The sequence below is a fragment of the Rasamsonia emersonii genome, assembly GCF_000968595.1.
Source record: "Rasamsonia emersonii CBS 393.64 chromosome Unknown ctg1118621760448, whole genome shotgun sequence".
Lineage (NCBI taxonomy): Eukaryota > Fungi > Ascomycota > Eurotiomycetes > Eurotiales > Trichocomaceae > Rasamsonia > Rasamsonia emersonii.
In genome coordinates, this window is record NW_013562990.1 from 769 (window position 1) to 21,163 (window position 20,395).

A 20,395-nucleotide genomic window follows, 5' to 3' on the forward strand; every position below is an offset into this window, starting at 1 on the left:
ATCAAAAAATGACGGACACGAGCCAATGCGTGGCAGTTCTTCTCGTGGATTTTTTTGTGGAATCAGCTGTTTGCCGTCTGGATCTATGCACGGAGTACAGAGTAGGCGGTGGCACAGTCGAAGTGGCGGGGTGTTTCCTCTGCTGGTGTTGGTGCCTGAGGCATCAAGGAAAGAGTGGGTCGCTTAAAGTCGGTCAGCGACCACGAGCGGTCTGACGCCATTGTTTCGGAAAGCGCCGGTAGAGCAACTGTCCTACTTCATTTAAAGTTATCATGATACTTTCAACGAACCCTGGGAACAGTTGTACTACTCCTGTTTGTTCTCAAAAAGTGGACGAGCTTCTTTGACCTCTAGGTACCCTCCTTTTGCGCTATATATAAAGCTGTGGTGGAGCGACGCAATCCCGATCTTTATCTCTAGTTATCTTATCTATACGATTCGTCGCTCTTGCATATACCTAGCTAGCTACCTGACCGCCCTTGTTGAGGACTACGACTACCAACGATACGGAATAATTGCTTCCCGTTGAGCTTGACCAAGATGCCGTATCTGAAAACAAATGCGACATCCTGCCCGTCTTCCACTGGTTGCCACGATTGCCACAACCAGAAGCAGGACGGCTCTCCGGATGCTTTCGAAAAGCTTGTGGAAGAGCTCAGTGCAGCTCTTGGTCCCAGTTCAGGACTCGACTCTGACGATGTCGATCCGTTAGACATCCAGCGCCTGATGGAGAAATATACCTCCAATGAGGCTGAATGGGGTCGCTACGCATTCGGTGATCCGAGCAAGACGTATACTAGGAACTTGGTTGACGAGGGAAATGGGAAGAGCAACCTGGTTAGTTGCATTTCAAGCAGAAAGCTATGTCTCATCTGCTGACTCGAACGATTCATTGAATTAGCTCATTCTTGTCTGGACTCCCGGTAAAGGCAGTGCAATTCACGATCATGCCAATGCCCACTGTGTCATGAAGGTATGGAGGCGAATTCTATTCCACATTATCCAAGCTCACATAGCTCGTCACATAGGTTCTCAAAGGGTCGCTCAAAGAAACCCTCTACGCATGGCCCGAGAAGGAGAAGGTTGCAAATGGCCAAGAGTCGCCCCTGAAAGTCACCAAAGAGACAGTGTATCACGAAAACCAGGTCACCTACATGTCCGACAAAGTGAGTCATACGATGTACCAGTCCTTGATATGAGTTTGTGACTGATGTGTGTGTCCTACACAGCTCGGGCTCCACCGGATATCCAACCCAGATCCCAACAACTTCGCTATTTCCCTTCACCGTACGTTGGCCAAAGCTGTTTGTGTCCCGTAGCTACATGCACTGACACAAGATTTCCTCTAGTCTATACTCCTCCGAACGCCGCTAACTACGGATTCTGTATCTTCGATGAGAAGACGGGCAAGTCGCGGCACATCAAGCAGTGCGAGTTCTACTCCCGGAAGGGAAAAAAGCTTTAAACGAGGTGGACTTTTTTTCATAACTTGTTTGGGCTAGCTTATCGGTTTTGGGTTTTTGGGTTTGGGTTTCGGGTTTCGGGTTTGCTGGCATAACTCCCCCCCTTTCCCCTATTGATTACATGCATGCATTGCATTATTCTTCACGGCCTGCGGGTTTGTTCTCATACACTCTTCTCAGGGTCAACAATGGGTGGCGTACCTCTGTACTGTCCTCTAATAAAATAAAAATTGTATACAACTAGATGGCGCGGGCGCCGACGGGCAACGAATCAATCTTGCAAAAAAAAAATCCTCCTCACCTTCTTGCTCTTCTTGCTCTTCTTCTTCTTGGACATTTCTCAAGTAGGACACAATCTCAAAACTTGGGAAATTGACGATGTTGTACAGTAGGCGCAAATAACATAAAAAAGAAGCGTAGTTTCGTGAAACAGAACACCCATAATTGTCACTGTCGTCATATATTGGGAACATGACGACAGTCTGTCTGTCTGTCAACACAATTGTACAGTGGAATATATATATCGTTTCCGTATGTAGTACAACGAACCCAAGTACCAAGTGCCAAGTTCAGCCGGCCGGAAGGAAGCGAAGAAGATGATGAAGACTACGACGGAGAATCTTGAAGACAAGTGGGGAAAAATATGTCCCCATTCTATCATCATTCTTTTCTTTCTCGTGGCTTAGTGCTAAGTAAGTGGACTTGTTTCCGAGCTCTGTACATACATACAGATATATGTATTTATTACTTACTGACTGGCTGATTGACTGACTGGAAAGGAAAATTAAAAAAAAAAGGAAATAATTGTACTGTACGTAATTCGTTATTACAAATGAGATGAAGACTAGGAGAGAAAAAGAAAAGGTGACTATCCCTGATAAACCTAATTTAAGTCAGTCCCTCTTGCCGGAGAGTTCTTGCTCTCACTCCCACTCTCGCAGCCCCCCTAAGACCTGCACTCCTATCTCTATCCCTAGGGACCCAGGCCCCGTCTGTTCTTTTTCGAATACTAGCCTGACCTATTGTTGTTATTGTTGTCATTGTCGCTGTCGGAGCTCTTCCAGCCGGACCAGAGGATTCTGTTGTCAATTCCCAGTATGAGTAGACTGCTCGCAGGAGATGCAGGAACATGTCGACTGTGACACCCACCCAGTCGGACTCGGATTCCTGGTTTGGTACGCCTTCTTCGGCTGCGGATAGTGATTTTCGCGTTGTAGCAGTTCCGGTTCCGGTTGTCGTAGTTGCTTCAGATATCTTTCGCACGGGGGCAGGAGTGCCAGGAAGACTGGAGCGGTTGGCTTCGTTTGTTGTCGTCGTCGTTTTACAGCAGCCAGACTCAGACTCCTCTCCTCCTGAATCGGAGATTGCTCTTCGACCATCACCATTACTTCTTCCCCCTCTCCTAAGCCATTGTTCTTTGACCGCCTCGATGTACACTCTTATCTCTGGAATGTCATCCCATGCGTTTGACTGCGCGGAGTAGGATTTCCATATATCTCCCGGCGGCGGTACCTGGGATTGGACAGACGACACTGAAGACGATGCTGTTGATGGCTGAGTACACGATGTATCATCCGTAGTGCTGCCAAGTGAGGACACGCTACCCGGCTCGGTGACTGTTACTGTTACTGTTACGTCCTCATCGGCAAACACCCGCGTGGGCTTGACAGCACGGGCTTCCCAGGGGAATATCTGCGCCAGTTTCTGTGGCTCCCTCTTTACGCTGGGAACCTCGTAGTACATGTTCTTAGGTGCTTCTGGATATGACGACGGCGGCCGGAAAAGCTTTGTGTCTTCAGACATATTGTAGATCTTTTTCTGCAGGCCTATTGCTTCCGGCTTTGAGTGACGAGGTGGTGGCTCCCTGTGCTTGGTCAATTGGATACTACCAGATAGATTGATTATAGGGTTATAGCCATACCGGGTTGCATCCCATTCCGCCTTTGGTGGTGAGAATGGCCGCTGCGTGGGCGAAGGAGGCTTCTGAGTAAGGTGAAAGGCGTCTTTCTCAGACTTCAGTCGATAGTGATATGGTTCCTCTTGCTTCTGGCCATATGATAGCGACGTCTGCAGCGTTGGAGGAGCTCCAGGCTGCCTGCTTGGCGAATGGGCAGATACGGAAACATGCTCTTCACCACGCACATATAATGGTACCACACTCGGAACGTCTGTATGCGACTTTTCCGGCGCGCTAGATATTCGTGGTTCATGAGACATGGTTGGTGAGCTCACTGGCTTCGCGTGCACCAGTTCTGTCGGCAGATCATGGACAGGTCCAGGTTCTACGAGAGCTTCAGGCACCAGCGAACGTTGCACGACCTGCAGATCCTCAGCAACCTGTTCGCTTTCCTGGTAGTGTGGGAGAGTAGGTCCTGCTGAAGATATCGAAGGTGGCTGTTGTACAATGGAAGATTGGGAAGGTGACGCTTCCAATGTCGTATGAATCGGAGCTCCTATCTCTGAAGTATTGTTGAACTTCGGAACTCCCGCCGATTCGTCGAGCTGGCTGATTTGGGATGGAGGGGGCTAAAGAGGAAATTTAGAGACACAAAGGCTGTCATTATGAGGAATCCTTACCTGAGGCCGGTAGTGTCGATCGTACACAGCCCACCATCTTCCAAGGAGCTGATCATACGGTGTTCCCCTAGGGAATGCATATCTCGATAGGTTCCATGGTTTCTGGGGACCAATGAAATGAAGCAGACTGATCGTACTCTCGAAATGCTTGTATGCCGGGAGATACTGGTAGTTTCCATTCGGGGTGCAATTATACGTGAAGCTCAATCTGTGCCAATTTTTGAAGTGGGTGTTCAGCAGGCCTTGGTCGCCTCCATCAAAGCTGATACCCCTCTCTGCTAGCGCACGCAGAGAGTAATAGTCCTGAATATTTGGACGAAGTACCATGACCCCGCTGTTGAAGATATCGGGCCACCCAACGTCTGGTGCTGCTGCAAAATCCACATCCAAGGACAATAGTTCATCTGGGGCCCTAACCGCTACGACGTCTGAATCGATGTATACAATGCGATCGAATTGTGTCTGGCGCCAGAGCTCGATCTTCGTGAACGTCGAAATCAGATCCGGTCGGTCCATTAAGTAGAGGTTCTCTGGGGTGCCGTTCGTGAAGCGGCGGACAGGTATGACTTCATCGTAAAGTGTCTTCGCTAGTCAGCGGCAGCTAACACGCCAATTCGCAGTTATGAATCATACCTTCAGCTCGTTGATTGTCAACTCTTTGAGAGTTTCCGGTGTAAAGAGAGCGACCAATCTCCCTTTTGTTCCATTGTTCCGTAACGAATGTGCCAGGACAGCCGCACCTAGGGTGACATCAGTATAACCGACGCCCATTCAGCGGATAAAGACAATGCATACCCGGGAGATAATTGTCGGTCATAAGGAGCTGTCTTCTTGTCAGAAATCATTGCTGTAGCTCAGGATGATGGCGACTCAAGCTCACTGTACAGTAGACTGCCTCACCCCGCGCAGCCATGGCTGGTCGGTGACTTTCTAATCCAAACACCCTGGAACCGGCACCAACTTCTCTATACGCAAAACCAGAAGACGATCGAAGAGAGGAGGAACAATAAAGGTTAACCTGAGGGCCACTGGTCACTTCATCTGCTGTAACCTCCCATGCTATCAGCCAGGTTGCTCCTCCTGAGCGGAATGACAGGTATATTTGTATGTGCTGATAACAAAGACTTACCGTCTGAGACAAGAATGGCATGCTGCCTGAGAAGCACAGTACAGAAAACTAAAAGCAACGCAGCGACGGGCTATATACAAGAAAACAGCAATTGAGGGCTTGGGAGAGACAATGCTGAGGCAGGGTGCCCCACCTGTCGAGATGTCGGAGCAGCCTGGAGAAAGCTCTCGGATGCTTCTGGTCCTTGGGCCGCACGGCCAAGCTTCCCTGGCCAGGTAATTTCATTTTAGACTGGGAACCAGCAATGATCACAAGGGGCATGCTCTGCTGGGTCCAATCTTCCTGAATCTCCTTGCCATTCTTTACCGCGCAGAATTGCTTGCATTTACTCTGTATACCTATAGCATAGAAATGGCACAATATGGGCAACACAATGCCAATAATTGACCTCCAGGACGCCTAATGCTATATAGTTACGCAGATAAGGAAATAGCTATGCACCACGCTCTTCTTATTGACTGTGCCAAAATCAGCCATTTGAGCCACTTCCTCACATATCTAGCATCTAAACGCAGTGGATGCGCTGATAGCAATTGCTCTGCTGCTCTGCTTGATGTCATTCCCCCCACACACAGCGCCGAAAACCCAATCACAACCAAGTACGGAGTATACGGGACGGATCAGCGCTGCACCAACTTTCCCCGCAATAATATATAATTTACAGCTCTCAAGAGACATTCATCTTGAAAAATCCCTTCTTGCCATTCGCTAAGGTCAACATAAATAACAATGATCATAATAATACACTGTATTATACTCAATCTTCCATGTCACTTATCAGAGACAGATTCCTATTTCCCCCGCTTGCTTGGTTTGATACTTCCTAAATCCGCATGCGCTAGGTTCGAAGGGTCACCGCCGCTCCGGCGTAGCTTGCCTCTATAACCGACCCGATGTCTTCCTTCTCCCCTCCGACAGCCCACTCGATCACCTTCTGCAACGCTACCCGGCTCTCTTGCTCTATAGGCGTGCAATGTCCAGAGCGTGGCAGTGTAATCACCTGGCTGTTATGAACGAGGTAATCGCCAATGCCGTCCAAGCACAATTGTCGCTCCAGCGCGGTATCTTTCGAGGCCCAGATTATGGTCGCATTCGCCTTGAGCGACCCCTTTGGTCCGTCGTCAAACACGCCGGCACGACTGCTCGATCGTCGCAGTTCACTACCGCGACCGAGACTGTGGAGAGTCGCAATCGTTTCGACCGATTTTGACCAAGGCGTAACGGCTGTTCCATGTCTATAGTAGCTGGCCATGTTGACAAAGTTCCCTGAACTTCGCTGTTTTATGACGCTTTCGGGATACCGTTCATGATCACTGTTCTCCGTTTTACATTCCTCCGCAGACGGTCCTAGAGTGCTCGCCATGGATTCCGCAGCATCCAACACGGTGTAATCTCCCCCTTCACCGTGCGCAATCTTATGGGCACCCTTCAGGAACGAGTAATTCCCACCTGAGCCAAGATAGCGGACCAAGGGCAGTGGCAGTTGCATAACGAAGATATAGCCCGACAGGACCAGCTGCCGAAGCACAGGCTTGAGAGTATTGAAGGCTTTCGAAAGCATTGACGGAGATTGCAGCGGAGCACGCAAAAAGATCTTGAACATTTTTACAGAGGAGGACACCAGCCTCCTGATGTTCGCAGAAACTAGCCCGGCCTGGATGGCGAATCGAGACTGTCAGCCTGATGGGAAACAGACAAGGGTTAGAAGTTGCAGCGGTATTTGCACATACGAGAGGTCCGTTGCAAAGGATAAACCTGTCCGCCAGTTGAGGAGCGTCAGCCGCGAGGCGCATAGCCAGCACGCAGCCCCAGTCATGGCCAACAATAATGACTCTTCCCGTAGCTTTTCCATTCGTCTGACTGTCAATCTCATACCGCTCCCTCACGGCGACGATAAACTCGGTCAATTTCTCCAGCACGTCCGTAGCTGTGTATTTCTCCAACCGGTCGCTCCCACCGTATCCCGGTAAATCGACCGCAACTAACGAGCTCGATTCGCGAATGCAAGTGGAGCTGAAGATGTGGCGCCATAACGCCCAGCTATCGGGGAAGCCATGGAGGAAGATGACGAGCGGTCGGTCGGGACGAGAGGTCGTCGTCCGGCTGCTGGGAACATCGTTGGTGACGTAGTGGAATTTAAATCCGTCGCGCAGCGTCAGGAACTGGTGACTGAAACAGCCAGACCACTGCTTGGATAAATTCCAGAAGCGATCTCTAGCTAAAATATGCTCGAAAGTAGTCGATTAGTCATTTGTCTGGTGTTTCCATGTGCTGCGGTAGAACAGTACAGTACATGGAACTATATATGCATTGTAGTCGGGGGTAAGGAATGACTAGGAGAAAGCCAAGAATGCAGCATTCAAGACAAAAAACGGACAGAAATGAATATACACACCTAATCGTAATTCCAGGTCCTCCTTTTCTGTAGGCCTCTTGAAGAACGTGCCATCTTTCAGAGCTGTAGCAGTATAGAGGAGCAGGTTGAAGAGGCCATAGCTGAAAGCGACAAGGGAGCCCAGGGCTCTCAGCAGCTGGTCAGCCATGAAGGCTCCGAACGGCGCCGCAGCTCAATGTCGGTCGGGTTCTTGCACAATATTGTGTTGCCCCACGCTGCTGTACAAGATATTATTATTATTATTAGCTTCCACTGTGAAGAATTTCTTTGTCACCAGCTATTATTACATGGTGTAACGTTTTAAGCTAACGTCCAGCTACGTTAGGTAGCTCGCGTGCCACCGATCGTCGCCCCAATACCCCTAAACCTTGGTAGCTATCGCCGCTGCGTCATCGGAGTCGTCTAGCTATAGAACAGACAAACCGCGACGTCAACACCTGCGATGACTGGCTGCAATATAAATTTTCAACAGTAAGCATTGTTAACGCTAGGATAATTTACAATATATCCCAAGTTACCTGGGCACAATCTACTCTGGCCAGTTGCCATGAGAACTATACAATATGCGTGGGGGACTGGGTCTCAAATTTACCATGTAGTAGGGTATGCTACCAAGCAAACCATATCCACCCTTCTCTCTAAGATGCGGTGATGAAATGATAAAAATTTTATACAAATACAATAGGAGCCCCCATAAGCCAACGCCAACGTTAAGATTATGTATGCACCCAGCACATAGCCACAGTTCCGAAGTTGCACCGATCGAAAATAAAGATATTAGCAACGAAAAATTATAAGACTGGGGAATGGACAACCTCAAACCATTCCCAATGATCCCGTCAATCGTCGTGGATACAGGTGTGGCGAACACATGATACCAGACATGATGATCATAGAGAAAAGCCCAACTTCTCTCGATTATCATCAATCAACCGCCCATATCTAGTAGTCAGAAGTTAGCCGCGGGTGAACTTGCAAGGGGAAAAAAAAAGAGGGAAAACTCACTCTAACAGCAGTCTAAAAAACCATGCCTCCAGATCCTCATTACGAAGCACTTTCTGTGCCCATTCCTTGCCTTGTTTGGCCAAACGCGGACCCTGGATCTTCCCTTCGTCTTCGGAAATAAAGTAGCGTACACTTTCCACATAGTCGTCACCCTTCAAGCTCAAGGGGACGTAGTGGACCCATGGCCGGAGCCACTCATCGTGCCATTCACGGAAAATAGCGATCTTGTAGACCAAGCTATTGCTAAGTAGGAAGGCATAGTAGCGACCACTGAAGGCGTTCCCATCGATGTCGAGGAGATACTTATAAGCCCAAGCATCCTGCTGGCCCGCTGGTTTAACAACCTGGAAGAATTGCTTCTGTGCCTCGCAGTCGTCCGGGTCACACTGGCCAATAAACGTAAACTTGACATCGAATAAATTAGTGAAGTCTTTGCGGGGAACTCCCTTGGTGATCCATTTCCCTTTCTCATCTTTGGTGAGAATCTTTGCCTCGTCTGGAGCGTTGATTTTCTTCACTAATAGCTGTCGATGCTGCCGGCGCCAACCGCCCGCGCGCGAAAAGCCTCCAGTTGTCGACCCTCTCCAGTACATCTTATCCGCTTTCTGATCCCAGCTATAGTCTTTTCTCGCGTCATACGGAACTTTCCCAATCCAGTACCACGGGCTTGGATATAGAATGTCCTGGAAACTGGATATCTTGCTCTGTGAGAATACAGGGAACAGATCATGAACGATATCGAATGCATTCGGTCGGTCAAAGAATCCAAAGGTGTTCCTCAGAGAAGGTGTCAAGCAAATGTCAGAAAAGGCCGTGGTGTTGTATATGAAGCCAAGTTCACCATATGAGTACGCAGTGGTATTGTCTGCGGGGTCCTCATCGAGAGATCGGGCAGGGCTATCCACGGGGCAGGAGATACGGGAGTGCGTCCAAGTAGGCTGATGGGCAAATCTGTTGAAGCGAGTAGTGCGTACCTCCTCAATCCGATCGCCTTTGTTCACATCCGATGGTCTCGGCGACCACGCATTGCGCGGCGATGGATTGCTTGAGGCGGCCGGAATCGCAACCTCCTTTGCATAAGACACCATTCGCTGTAGATCTTCATGGGGAACTATCACGCGAGGTTCGTCATGGGTGTTGAAGACAAGGTCCATGTCGGGCAAGTATTGGACGAAATCCTTCATCATGCCGACAGTTGCTTCTCGCTGCCATTTATACCCATCTCCCCCGCCTTCCACCTTGGTGACCTTGCCGTCCCTGATCAAAAGCCCAATCACAGCATTGTCGAATCCCAGCGTCTCTCGAGCGCGTTCACGGATAACCTTGGGGGGCAGGGCCCAGAAAGGCAACAGGGAATCATAAATCGTGTCGTATTCGTCGATGAGCTGAACACCTCTCGACTGCGCGAACTCAAACCATTTGTCAAAGTTTGGCGGCGGTGGCATCCCATAGCGGCGGCGATACTCCTTCACGGCCTCGGCCAGGGTCGTCGACTGTCGGGCCCGTAACTTTTCGAACTGGTCGTTCGCATCGTTGATGAGTTTCGCGATCGGATGGGACTGTTCACTCGTCGGACTTAACAAGCTCTTGAAGTCTGCTGGAAGACTGTGCTCGAATGGGTTGGTGGCGATGTCAATTAACGGAGCGCTGGAATTTTCCTTGAGAAGCAGGATGGTGAGAACAGCTAGAAGGGCAATTGCCAGCAGGATGACGAGCCGCGTAAGCCGCATCCCGCTTTACCGATTCATATGAGATCGAGCGTATATATAAACAAGGAAATCAGCAGTGAGCGTTGACGCGCCCGGTTTACAGGCATCAATTATTTGGAGGAATAAACGAGTGACAAAATGCACATGGCAGGATAAAGAGCGTCGAGAAGACCAAGTGCTCTGCGGTTGGCCTCCCTTGACAACTGTCTCGAAGTTCGACGGTCTCGATGCACGGTGCGTCGTGTCCACGTGCGTCGTCCCCGGAAAAGCTTGGCCAGCAAGTCGTTGTCAGTCGACTGAGTGACGCAGTTCTCCAGGCTGATGCCAAGTGTGGCAGAAGCTCTCTCAGGGAACGCGTATCTTCAGCGACCATGCGCTCTGATACTGTTCAATCGCCAGGGGCGTTGTTAATTTGTCCATTACATCGTAGAAATTATTCCTCGGTGACGGTCCCTGCACAATCGCGGCCACTAAGCCCGACTTGGCTGCGTGCCTTGCAACGGGACGGGAGTCAGAAATCCAGACCCGTCCAAAGGATCCAGAATCATCACGAACTCACCCCTGCTGCTGTGTAACAAATGACACGCGACCTTTTGTATTTTTAGATTACTTGTACCCGTTTCTATCGCCAGGAGAGTCTCGCTGAACCTTAGCAGGCAATAAGGAATGCCAGACGGCAAGGAAAGCACCAGTGATGATGTTTACGATAGTTCGAAGTAGGCTATTTACGGACGAGGCAGCGACAGTCTCCTTTCGTCAGATTTAACATGGTGCAATAGAGTTGTGTTCTTCTTTTTTTTTTCCTATTGAAGATATGGACATGGATAATTTGGAAATTGAAGGGAATCTTCAGGTCTTCCTTTTCCCAACAAGCAGCCAACAATACACCAAGTTAGCGATGGATACTCCGATAGCCTCAAGGACATAAGGTCGCGCATAGATGACGTGGGAATATGCCAAAGCCAGAAGTGCGCCAACGAGCACCAGGTGACCGATGTAGAAAACTCGTCGTCTCTCCTCCGCACTCCTCAGACCGGGCCATTGCAAGCTCCTAAGTTGCCACAAAGTTGAACGACCAAAGATCAATACCAGAAGGGCTGTTGCAAGCGCCGCAAGCCCACACTGGACATCCAGATCCCGAATACGTTTTGCAAGCAACGTTCCGAAAAGTGGGTGAGAAGACTGCACATAGAAGAGGAGATACAAAATGCCATGACCACATAGCAGAGGGACGATGATGAGTCGACCGAAAAGACGATGATAAGGTGCCAGCGTCGTCTGGGGAATTGATGTCAAAGATGATAAGAGGGAGGGTAGCGCCGGATTTGAAGTGAAGATGAACGACGTAGGAGCAAGGAGCATTTGAAAAGGTAGCTGGGACAGCGAAACATTCGCTAAAGCCTTGGTTAGGTGAAGATAATCTGTCAAACCATTAGCGTTTCTAGGAACTGCACCCTAAGCCCTATGTCGATCTGGCTTCTGGATATCTAAACATACCATCGCCGGTATTCCACACGGAGAGACCTAGCAAAAACAGCAACCAGAGAAGAGTGATAGAGTATTGCTTCCGAGTTTCTGTCCATCCCTGAAAAGGTGGTGAGTCCCACCACGATCTCTTGGTTATCGTTCGTCTTGTAGGAGGCCCCCTATAGAACCGATAAAGAGAAATTGCAGCAATAACTGCAAGGGCAGAAAGCTGCGCATAATAACCACGGAGGTCCAAAACATCCCGACGACGCTGGATCTCCTTTTCCGACAGGGACACAAAATGATAGGGCCATGAGAGAGACATTGTTGCAATCACGGTAAGTATGTGGCACAATTTCAGGATCAATTGAATATTATAATGACAAACTTGTATAGGAGCAAGTTAAAGAATGCTGAAAATGGACCGGCTTCCTTATTAGGAGATCCAAGTTTCAATACAAGCACATCAGAGGTATTTCACACGACTTCCTGCAGATATATAACTAGAAGGCAGCAGATTATGACACAAGAAATGAACAAGAGCTATATGTATGACAAATTTTTGAGCTGCCTGCAACAGACAGAATTGTAATACTCATTTCTGCTGCTACAAAGTCGAAAGGACAACATTGTCAGGAAAGCACCCGATGCTGACAAATGAACGTGCGGACGGCAGGCCGCACGTGCGGATACCGGATTACCTACCTAAGGTATTTATCCACCAGATGAGAACATCCAATCTCTACAGTAATTGTCCCTGATTGATGGCTTCTTATTTGATTTCTTGCTTCAATAACGTGTCTACATAGACATGCTCCCGGACCCTTTGCAAATCTTTCTACGGGATCGCAATATGATGACTAGTTGTATTACCAATTTGGTGGGTCCGTATATGCTGTATCCAGCGGCATCCTCGTCTTCTGCAGCGAGGCATGCTGACGAGGAATACGAAGTCATACGTTTTCTTTGAATTGTAAACCGCCACAGTGCATTTTTCTTTTTCATGTCTGTCAAAAATGCTAATTATGTTTCTAACCTGACAGGACAACCCGTCCCCAAGTTTCCACGTATAACTATGGGTCAGAAGTCTTCCTTCGCTTCTCTGGAAATAGATCCCACTACACCCACAACCGAAGTGCAAAACTGCCAAGGATGCTCTCTGACGATAGTAACCTACGGCGAGGTCTGCATAACTTCTTCGTGGCCGCCTGCGGCAGTTGTGGCAAAATATCGGACATCAACATCCTCATCTTCCTGCAACTTCTCCAGATTGGGGAGGATCCGTTGCTGAATCAGTTCCAGCCCGCGTGGTGATGGAGTTCCCGTTTGGCCCGATTTTTCCAGATCCTGGAGGGTGCCCTCTGCGGGAAGACGTCGTAATGTATCAATCAGCACTGCGTACGACTTTGCAACATTAAAACGGATATTAGGGATGTCGTCCGTCACCAATTTATCAAGAATGGGAAGTATAGACGCTTCGATGATATTGAGATTGACAACAGGTGCAAGAGTCTGAACAAGTTAGAACGAAGAATGTCACACAGATCCTCATAGCAAGGGCCCTTACCGAGATTGCAAAGCAAGTCGTCATTCTGTAAAGATAATTGGGATGTTGTCCCATAGCCATGACCTTGGGAATGATTGATCCGTTTGCCCACTCCACGCCAAAAACCTCTGTGAGCTTCTTGAGATTTTGTGTAGCCGCCTCCCGGATGGAGAAGACCGTGTCCCCGAGCCAACCCATACAGAGGTTGCTGAGCTTTTCATCGAAGAACTTGACGCCAAGCTGGCTAGCAAGAAGAGGGATATATTCGATGATGGCCAGGCGGACACGCCATTGCTTGTCTTCGGCCAACTGAACAATGGCAGGAAGGAGTGACTGGGAGAGGAGGTCGATACCAATAACTGGGCCAATGGTCAGTAGGACGCTCTGTCGGAGTTCACTTATGGAAGGCCTCAGAGAAATGCCCATACCCTTGTTCACTATGTCAAGCTTCGAGATTATGTGTAGACGAACCTCCGGGTTTTCATCCTTCAGCATTTGCAGAAACATTGGTAGAAGGTGCGCGATCGTTCTGAATCAGCCGTAAGTCTCGTGCCGAACCATCAGGCACCATAAGAGTCAAAACTTACTCGTCCTTTCCGAGGATCGGGGCCAGTCCGCTGACCTGGGTAGCCAGAGCAGAACGGACATGTTGGGATTGGTCCGAGACCAGGTCTTCAATGCTGGTCATGATCTCGTTAAGTAGCGTTTCGCGGTCGATCAAGCTGCAGAAACCTAGCAGTAATCAGCCGGCGAAGTACACTCAAGATCTGACAGAATACATACCAGGTATCTGGCCAGCAATTGCGGTGCGTACTTCGGCCTCATTATCTTTGAGAAGCTTTACAAATGCCGGCACGAGATCGCGAGTTACAACCTCGTCATCGACAGCTTTGGCCATCTTTAAAGAAAGCAATTAGCATGGGACCTGGACCAACTTGCGAGCTCAAAACGAATACCTTTTCAAATTTATCGGCCACCATGTACCTCACTCTCCAACTCTTGTCCTCGAACAAGTTCCTCAACGACGTCAAAAGTACACCGTGGCTTGACTGCTGTTCCTTGGGGATCTCCTCGGCAATGGAGATCAGAATTTCAACTGTGAGCAAACGCACGCTATCTTGATCATCACTCGTGAGGAATTGAAACAAGGGAATCATTTCATCTATAATCACTTGAGTAGGCAACTCCTTGACAAATTTGGCCAGGTTGTTCGCGGCCTGCCTCCGCACCATGGGCGTCTCATCGTGTACGAGACCCCCAAACTGCTGTCGGAGGGCCTGCTGCAAAGCCGGGGAAACTTTACGATATGCGACACAGTAAAGCCCGGTGGCAGAGATCTTCGAAGTAAACCAATCCGCTTTTGACAGGCGGGAGATCATGGGTAAAAATTCCTCTTCCACCTGCTTTTGGGATAGCTGCTCGCAAATCTTGTTGAGGGATTCGACGGCCTGCGAAACCATTAGAGAATAATTGAGATAGCCTAACCTGAATGTGTCCCACCTTATCTCGGACTAGAGGCTCCTCAATCGCCGCCAGATTCTCCAGCGGAGAGAGAAGCACGTGCCCGTACTCCGGACCCCCAACATACTCTACGAAGTTGCCCAGTTCCTCACTGAGCGCTGTCAGAACTTCATCCTCATCTTCAACGGAGTCTAAAGCAGTCCCTGTTAGACCATTGTCATCTCCGATGATGCGTTACACAGGCAGGAACTGACCATCAAGGAACGGAATCAGCTCGTCTCGCGTCCGCTCCGGACCCAAGGCTAAAGCAATCGTAGAAAGACGGTGTATCGCATTTAGACGAAGGAGGACGTCATCGTGCTATGCGCACCTCTCGTTAGTTTGCACCCTTACCATCTCACGCGCGGAATCAGCCAGGAGATTTTGGATGTAGCAAACCTTCAGCTCATCAATGAGGACGGCGATGGGGTAGAGCTCGTCATTTTCGACTTGGGAATCCATCGCGAGATCTGTACGTGAGCTACGGGGCTGTCAAAAGGGAGCGATGAGGCTAGGATGTGGCAGGTCCAAGTCCTCGAGAAAGTAGACACTGGGGGGGCAGTATCTCGACCCAGTGACCAGACAAACAGGATGTAATTCAATAATTCCAAGAGCGCAAGTCCTGCATGGACGCCAGGCAGGTTTTGGCACTAGAAAGACAGCTTTGCATCAGTATCGACTGGTTTGGGCGGGCGTGTGGGCATGGGAGGGGGGATTGAGGTTGCCAGGACAAGACCGGCAGAGAGTTTCGTGGGGTTTGGACAGGCAGGAGGCCTGTGACACGCTGAGCCGCTGCAGTGGCCGTGAAACATACCTCAAGACTCGGATTGAGACCCCAGAGCGGCCGTGAATGGACCTCAGAAATGGCAGCGAAGTGCTTCTGCTTGGATTGGGATGATAACGAACCGGGGAAAACAAACGAGCGGTCTATTCTGGTGTTGTAGATGGCCAAATGTCTGACCGTGAGCTTGAGGCTCGCTGGCAGGCCGGTCGGGGTATGGCTCTGGAGACTCTCGCCTGGGAGCGCGCGCGACCGGGTTTGTGGCTGGTGAGGGGCCTTGGGGGCTGCACTGGCCACCGCAACGAGGGGCGCTGTGGCCGTGCAGCGGCTTCGGCGTGTCCAGAGAAATGTGTCAACCGAACTGAGAAAAAGCACTCGTCGACGTGTGAAGGCAGAACAGAGCCTGCTGTCGCCTGCTCGTGCTTGTTCTGCCTCGAACAAGAGTAAGTCCGATTTCTTGTCGACTTGCTCACAATAACGAGAACCGAACCCCCCTCCCGTTCTGTGGCGCCCGTAAATCAGTCTCGTCATGCCTACTATCTCGGTCGACAAGGCCGCCCTCTTCAAGGAGCTGGGCCGAGAGTGAGTGCGCTCTTCTGTCTGCCCATACTTTGTTATTTAATATGTTAATCAATTCTCTGCTAGGTATACTACGGAGGAGTTTGACGAGTTATGCTTCGAGTTCGGTAATTCAGTCATTCCCCTCCCCTGCGGGGCTTGAACTAACCACGTCAACCAGGCATTGAGCTCGATGAAGACGTAAGGCTATGGCGACACTGGCAGCGCAAGTATTGTGCTAAAGGAGATACAGACAACAAACTCAGAGCGGCCGATCGTGGATGGAAAGCAAGAGCCTCCCCAGCTCAAGATCGAGATTCCGGCGAATCGGTCCGTTCTCCATTTATGATGTGATCCTGAGAGCGTTGCTGACAACAGTGTAGATATGACCTCCTTTGTTTCGAGGGCATCTCTCTGATGCTCAACATCTTCCTGGGTCGGAAATCGCTGCCAAATTACCGACTGGTGCCTCCTCAAGGAGAACTGGAGACTATCATTGTGAAGGAAGATGTGAGTGGGTAATAAATTTGGAAGACTGCGCGAACAAGAGATTGACTCGGACACAGACTGCCAGGATCAGACCATATGTTTCGGGGGCTATTCTTAGAAATGTCACTTTTGACCAGGCGCGATACGACTCGTTCATCGCATTGCAAGACAAGCTCCACCAGAACCTTGCCCGGCAGAGGACGTTAGTGTCCATTGGCACTCATGACCTGGACACTATTAAAGGACCGTTCACTTATGAGGCACTTCCTCCCAAGGACATCCGCTTCGTGCCTTTGAATCAGACGAAGGAAATGGATGGCGAAGAGTTGATGACCTTCTACGAGGTAATATGGCCTGATTCTGTTGGCGAATTTCACCATTGCTAAAGTTAAAGCAATTCAGAAAGACAAGCATCTGGGGCGATATCTCCATATCATTCGAGACTCACCGGTCTACCCGGTCATTTACGACTCGAGACGTGTTGTGTGCTCGTTGCCACCGATTATCAACGGCAACCATTCAAAAATTACGCTCAACACTAAGAACGTGTTCATTGAGATCACTGCTCTTGACAAGACGAAACTGGAGATTGTGAACAAAATTATGGTCACTATGTTTTCTCAGTATACTGCCGAGCCGTTCACGTAAGTTTCGCTACCAACGCCTGTCTTTTCAGACCACTCATTCGGCAAACAATAGCGTCGAACCGGTCAGGATTGTTTCGGAACACAACAATGAGACCAGAGTGGTGCCGGATCTTTCACCGCGGACTACCCAGGCCGAGGTCTCTTATATTAACCAATGTTGTGGTCTGAATCTCTCGCCCGAGGAGATTTGTCGACTATTGAAGAGGATGGCTTACAATGCCAAACCTTCAAATGAATCTCCTAATCTGATCGACGTCGACGTTCCCCCGACCCGGGCGGACGTCCTTCATCAAGCGGATATCATGGAGGACGTTGCTATCGCGTACGGTTTCAACGAACTCCCGCGGTCCTTCCCCAGCAAGTCGGGGACCATTGCTCAACCGCTGCCGGTCAACAAGCTCAGCGATATCATCCGAACGGAGGCTGCTATGGCTGGTTGGTCCGAGGTGTTACCGCTGATCCTGTGTTCCCATGACGAAAACTTTGCTTGGCTCAACCGCAAGGACGATGGGCAAGCTGTTAAACTGGCCAACCCGAAGACGCTTGAATTCCAAGTGGTCCGCACCAGCCTCTTGCCTGGTTTGCTGAAGACGATCAGGGAGAACAAGCATCACACTGTTCCGATCAAGGTTTTCGAGGTCAGCGACGTAGCGTTCAAGGACCTGTCCTTGGAGCGCAAGAGTCGTAACGAGAGACACTTCGCAGCCGCCTGGTACGGCAAGACAAGCGGGTTCGAGGTTGTCCACGGGCTCCTCGACCGTATCATGGCCATGCTGAAGTGCACCTTTGTCACTGGCGAGAAGAACCTTGACAACCCGGCCGTGGCTAACTCGCACTACTGGATTGAGGAACTTGACGGTATGGAAGCATCCAGTTTTTCACACTGTCACATGCATTGCTGGAAACCTTTTTACTAATCTGATATATTTGCTACTTACAGATCCAACCTATCTCCCTGGCCACGCTGCGTCGATCCACGTGCGCATCGGGGGTAAGGAGCACGTCATCGGCGCCCTTGGGATCCTGCATCCGAGCGTGTTGGAGAAGTATGACCTCAAATACCCCGTCAGCACGCTTGAGATGAACATTGAAGTTTTCTTGTAAGTACGGAAGGGGGAGAAAAAAAATATATCACTATACAAGCGAAATATAAACAGACCAAAGAAAAAAAATGAAAGCGCAATGAGAAATGATAGATCAAATTCTAAGTGAGATATAAATATAAATCATGACCTTTCGCAATTTTTTTCAAAAAAAAAGTCTTGCAGTGAGTAAATAAATAAGGACAGCCCAAAAAAAAAGGTAACATGGCTTAGATATAATGATACGAAGTCACTATATAAAATATTCTACGAATGAATCCCTCTTTGCAACTATATATCAAATACAGCATATATATACTTATTACGTGTCTACGTTAAATAAGTTAAAATAACAGAGCATTTTTTTTCCCACTTTTTTTTTCTTTCTTCATTGGCCCTAACTTGGAAAAAAACCACTCTCTGCGCCCGTTCTCTCGTACATGAGTCAGGTAGTAGCGTCATCCATTCTCTCCCTCTCTTTTCTTTCTTTAAATGCATCCATCAGCAACACACTCCCCGCTGCGAGCCGATCAGATCATCCCAGAGGAGGATGGAGCGATGACCCTCTTAAGTAGGTATGTCTTTTCTCTTTTTTGATAGTCATCCATACCATTTTTCTTTCTCTCTCTTTCTTTTTTAAGTTATTGCGGGAAGTTTAGGTAGTAGCGTAGGTGAGGAGTAGTAGACATGATATGCAGAGGATTTAAGGGAGTAACATGACGAGAAAAAAAGAAAAAGAAAAGGAGAAAGGACACGAAGAAAGAAGGGAAAAAAAGAGATTACTCCTGTGCATATTGGTCCACACCCGCACCTTCCTGTGCCTCCGCTTCCTGCTGCTCTGCCAACCGCTGCTGCTCGGCGAGCTGCTGGGCGGCCAGAGCCTTGGCGCCGTAGTCCTGGCTGATCGGCTGCAGGACGGGCTGCTCCTCCTTGGGCTCGATGATGGTGACAGAGTCGGGCAGAGTCTTCTGGGGACCGGACTTGCCCTCCGGGTCGGCACCGCGCATGATCTTAACCTTGATACCCAAGACACCCTGGCGGAGGAGAACGTGACGAGTAGCGCTGTCGATGAAGTCCTTGGCAGGCTGACCGGAGTGGATCATGAAGCCGTCCTATTACAGCCCATGTCAGTTGATCCAGCGACGTTTATTTCCAACCCATCCAACAAATCAACCCCACCCCCAAAAAGTCGACTTCGAAGAGTCCCAGATTGATCCCAACACCAACTGACTATCCTGCTGGCGGAAATGCTAGACATACCGTGAACTTCATGCTCTTGGCACGAGCAGCGCGAAGCTTGCCGGAAACAACGACCTCGCAACCCTTGGCACCGCTCTCCATGATGAATCTCAGAACACCGTAGCAGGCCCGTCGGACGGCCAGACCGTTGAGCAGCTTGTAGCGGAGGGACTCGCACTGAGCGACGGCCGAGAGACCGCGGTTCTGGACCTTGGCGGCATAGAGGGAGACCGAGTTCTCAGGGAACTTGAATCGCTTCTGGATCAGGGAGGTGAGCTCGCGGATACGGCGACCTTGCTCACCCAGAACCTCCTGAGTGTGGGTAGCACGGATGACTGTGAAGAGCATCCGTTAGCATCCATTCAATTCCATTCCAATCTTCCTCTTCCAAATTTTTTTCTGGAAAACCGATGTCTCGCTTCCACCACACCAATCCCCCGCAAACCACATCAATCAAACGAAAAGATAATCGGGAAACGTACTGATGTCGGTGACGGTAGGAGTGACACGGACTTCGACGCCCGAGTAACCCTCCTCGGCCAGCTCGCGCTGGAAGAACTCGTTCAGCTCGGCGTAGAAGACACCGTCGGCGACGAACTTGCGGCGCTTCGAGATAGCTCCCTGGGTAGCAGCCATGGTTGCGGGTTCTGCTGGATTGGAGAGAAAGAAGATTGGCGTCGAAGGAAAATTCGGCCGGGGAGGTTTTGGAGGACGCTGGACGACTTGTAGGCGAGAGCTCCGGAGGTGCGGTAGAAATCCCAAGCCCGGCAGGTGATGTTTTCTGAGGGTTCGTTAGTGGGGGATTGCG

General features: G+C 49.7%; 8 protein-coding genes across 8 annotated transcripts; 2 read left to right on the forward strand and 6 right to left on the reverse strand.

Moving 5' to 3' along the window:
* Positions 1-540: 540 nt before the first annotated feature.
* On the forward strand, positions 541-1,465 carry T310_6800 (Cysteine dioxygenase; the record flags this gene model as incomplete). Its single annotated transcript, XM_013470383.1, has 5 exons — positions 541-837; positions 902-973; positions 1,029-1,166; positions 1,230-1,287; positions 1,320-1,465. The coding sequence occupies 5 exons, from the start codon at positions 541-543 to the stop codon at positions 1,463-1,465; spliced, it is 711 nt and encodes a 236-aa protein (XP_013325837.1).
* An 886-nt stretch (positions 1,466-2,351) lies between these two features.
* Positions 2,352-4,953, reverse strand: T310_6801 (Glycogenin; the record flags this gene model as incomplete). Its single annotated transcript, XM_013470384.1, has 6 exons — positions 2,352-3,327; positions 3,385-3,989; positions 4,041-4,622; positions 4,674-4,780; positions 4,836-4,863; positions 4,921-4,953. The coding sequence occupies 6 exons, from the start codon at positions 4,951-4,953 to the stop codon at positions 2,352-2,354; spliced, it is 2,331 nt and encodes a 776-aa protein (XP_013325838.1).
* Positions 4,954-6,007: 1,054 nt separating this feature from the next.
* On the reverse strand, positions 6,008-7,712 carry T310_6802 (Alpha/beta fold family hydrolase; the record flags this gene model as incomplete). The annotated part of the gene is made up of 3 exons (XM_013470385.1): positions 6,008-6,823; positions 6,900-7,387; positions 7,565-7,712. 3 exons carry the CDS (start codon positions 7,710-7,712, stop codon positions 6,008-6,010), a joined length of 1,452 nt encoding a protein of 483 aa, XP_013325839.1.
* A 742-nt stretch (positions 7,713-8,454) lies between these two features.
* Positions 8,455-10,299, reverse strand: T310_6803 (Capsule-associated protein CAP1; the record flags this gene model as incomplete). The annotated part of the gene is made up of 2 exons (XM_013470386.1): positions 8,455-8,506; positions 8,570-10,299. 2 exons carry the CDS (start codon positions 10,297-10,299, stop codon positions 8,455-8,457), a joined length of 1,782 nt encoding a protein of 593 aa, XP_013325840.1.
* An 828-nt stretch (positions 10,300-11,127) lies between these two features.
* On the reverse strand, positions 11,128-12,070 carry T310_6804 (uncharacterized protein; the record flags this gene model as incomplete). Its single annotated transcript, XM_013470387.1, has 2 exons — positions 11,128-11,699; positions 11,776-12,070. 2 exons carry the CDS (start codon positions 12,068-12,070, stop codon positions 11,128-11,130), a joined length of 867 nt encoding a protein of 288 aa, XP_013325841.1.
* Positions 12,071-12,918: 848 nt separating this feature from the next.
* T310_6805 (Phosphoprotein phosphatase) lies at positions 12,919-15,253 on the reverse strand (the record flags this gene model as incomplete). The annotated part of the gene is made up of 8 exons (XM_013470388.1): positions 12,919-13,257; positions 13,313-13,820; positions 13,879-14,023; positions 14,075-14,189; positions 14,248-14,739; positions 14,792-14,955; positions 15,007-15,112; positions 15,146-15,253. The coding sequence occupies 8 exons, from the start codon at positions 15,251-15,253 to the stop codon at positions 12,919-12,921; spliced, it is 1,977 nt and encodes a 658-aa protein (XP_013325842.1).
* Positions 15,254-16,101: 848 nt separating this feature from the next.
* T310_6806 (Phenylalanine--tRNA ligase) lies at positions 16,102-18,478 on the forward strand (the record flags this gene model as incomplete). Its single annotated transcript, XM_013470389.1, has 10 exons — positions 16,102-16,154; positions 16,218-16,258; positions 16,312-16,331; positions 16,384-16,460; positions 16,514-16,640; positions 16,697-16,963; positions 17,022-17,263; positions 17,334-18,124; positions 18,207-18,366; positions 18,424-18,478. The coding sequence occupies 10 exons, from the start codon at positions 16,102-16,104 to the stop codon at positions 18,476-18,478; spliced, it is 1,833 nt and encodes a 610-aa protein (XP_013325843.1).
* Positions 18,479-19,127: 649 nt separating this feature from the next.
* Positions 19,128-20,223, reverse strand: T310_6807 (40S ribosomal protein S3; the record flags this gene model as incomplete). Its single annotated transcript, XM_013470390.1, has 3 exons — positions 19,128-19,460; positions 19,609-19,922; positions 20,070-20,223. The coding sequence occupies 3 exons, from the start codon at positions 20,221-20,223 to the stop codon at positions 19,128-19,130; spliced, it is 801 nt and encodes a 266-aa protein (XP_013325844.1).
* Positions 20,224-20,395: the final 172 nt, after the last annotated feature.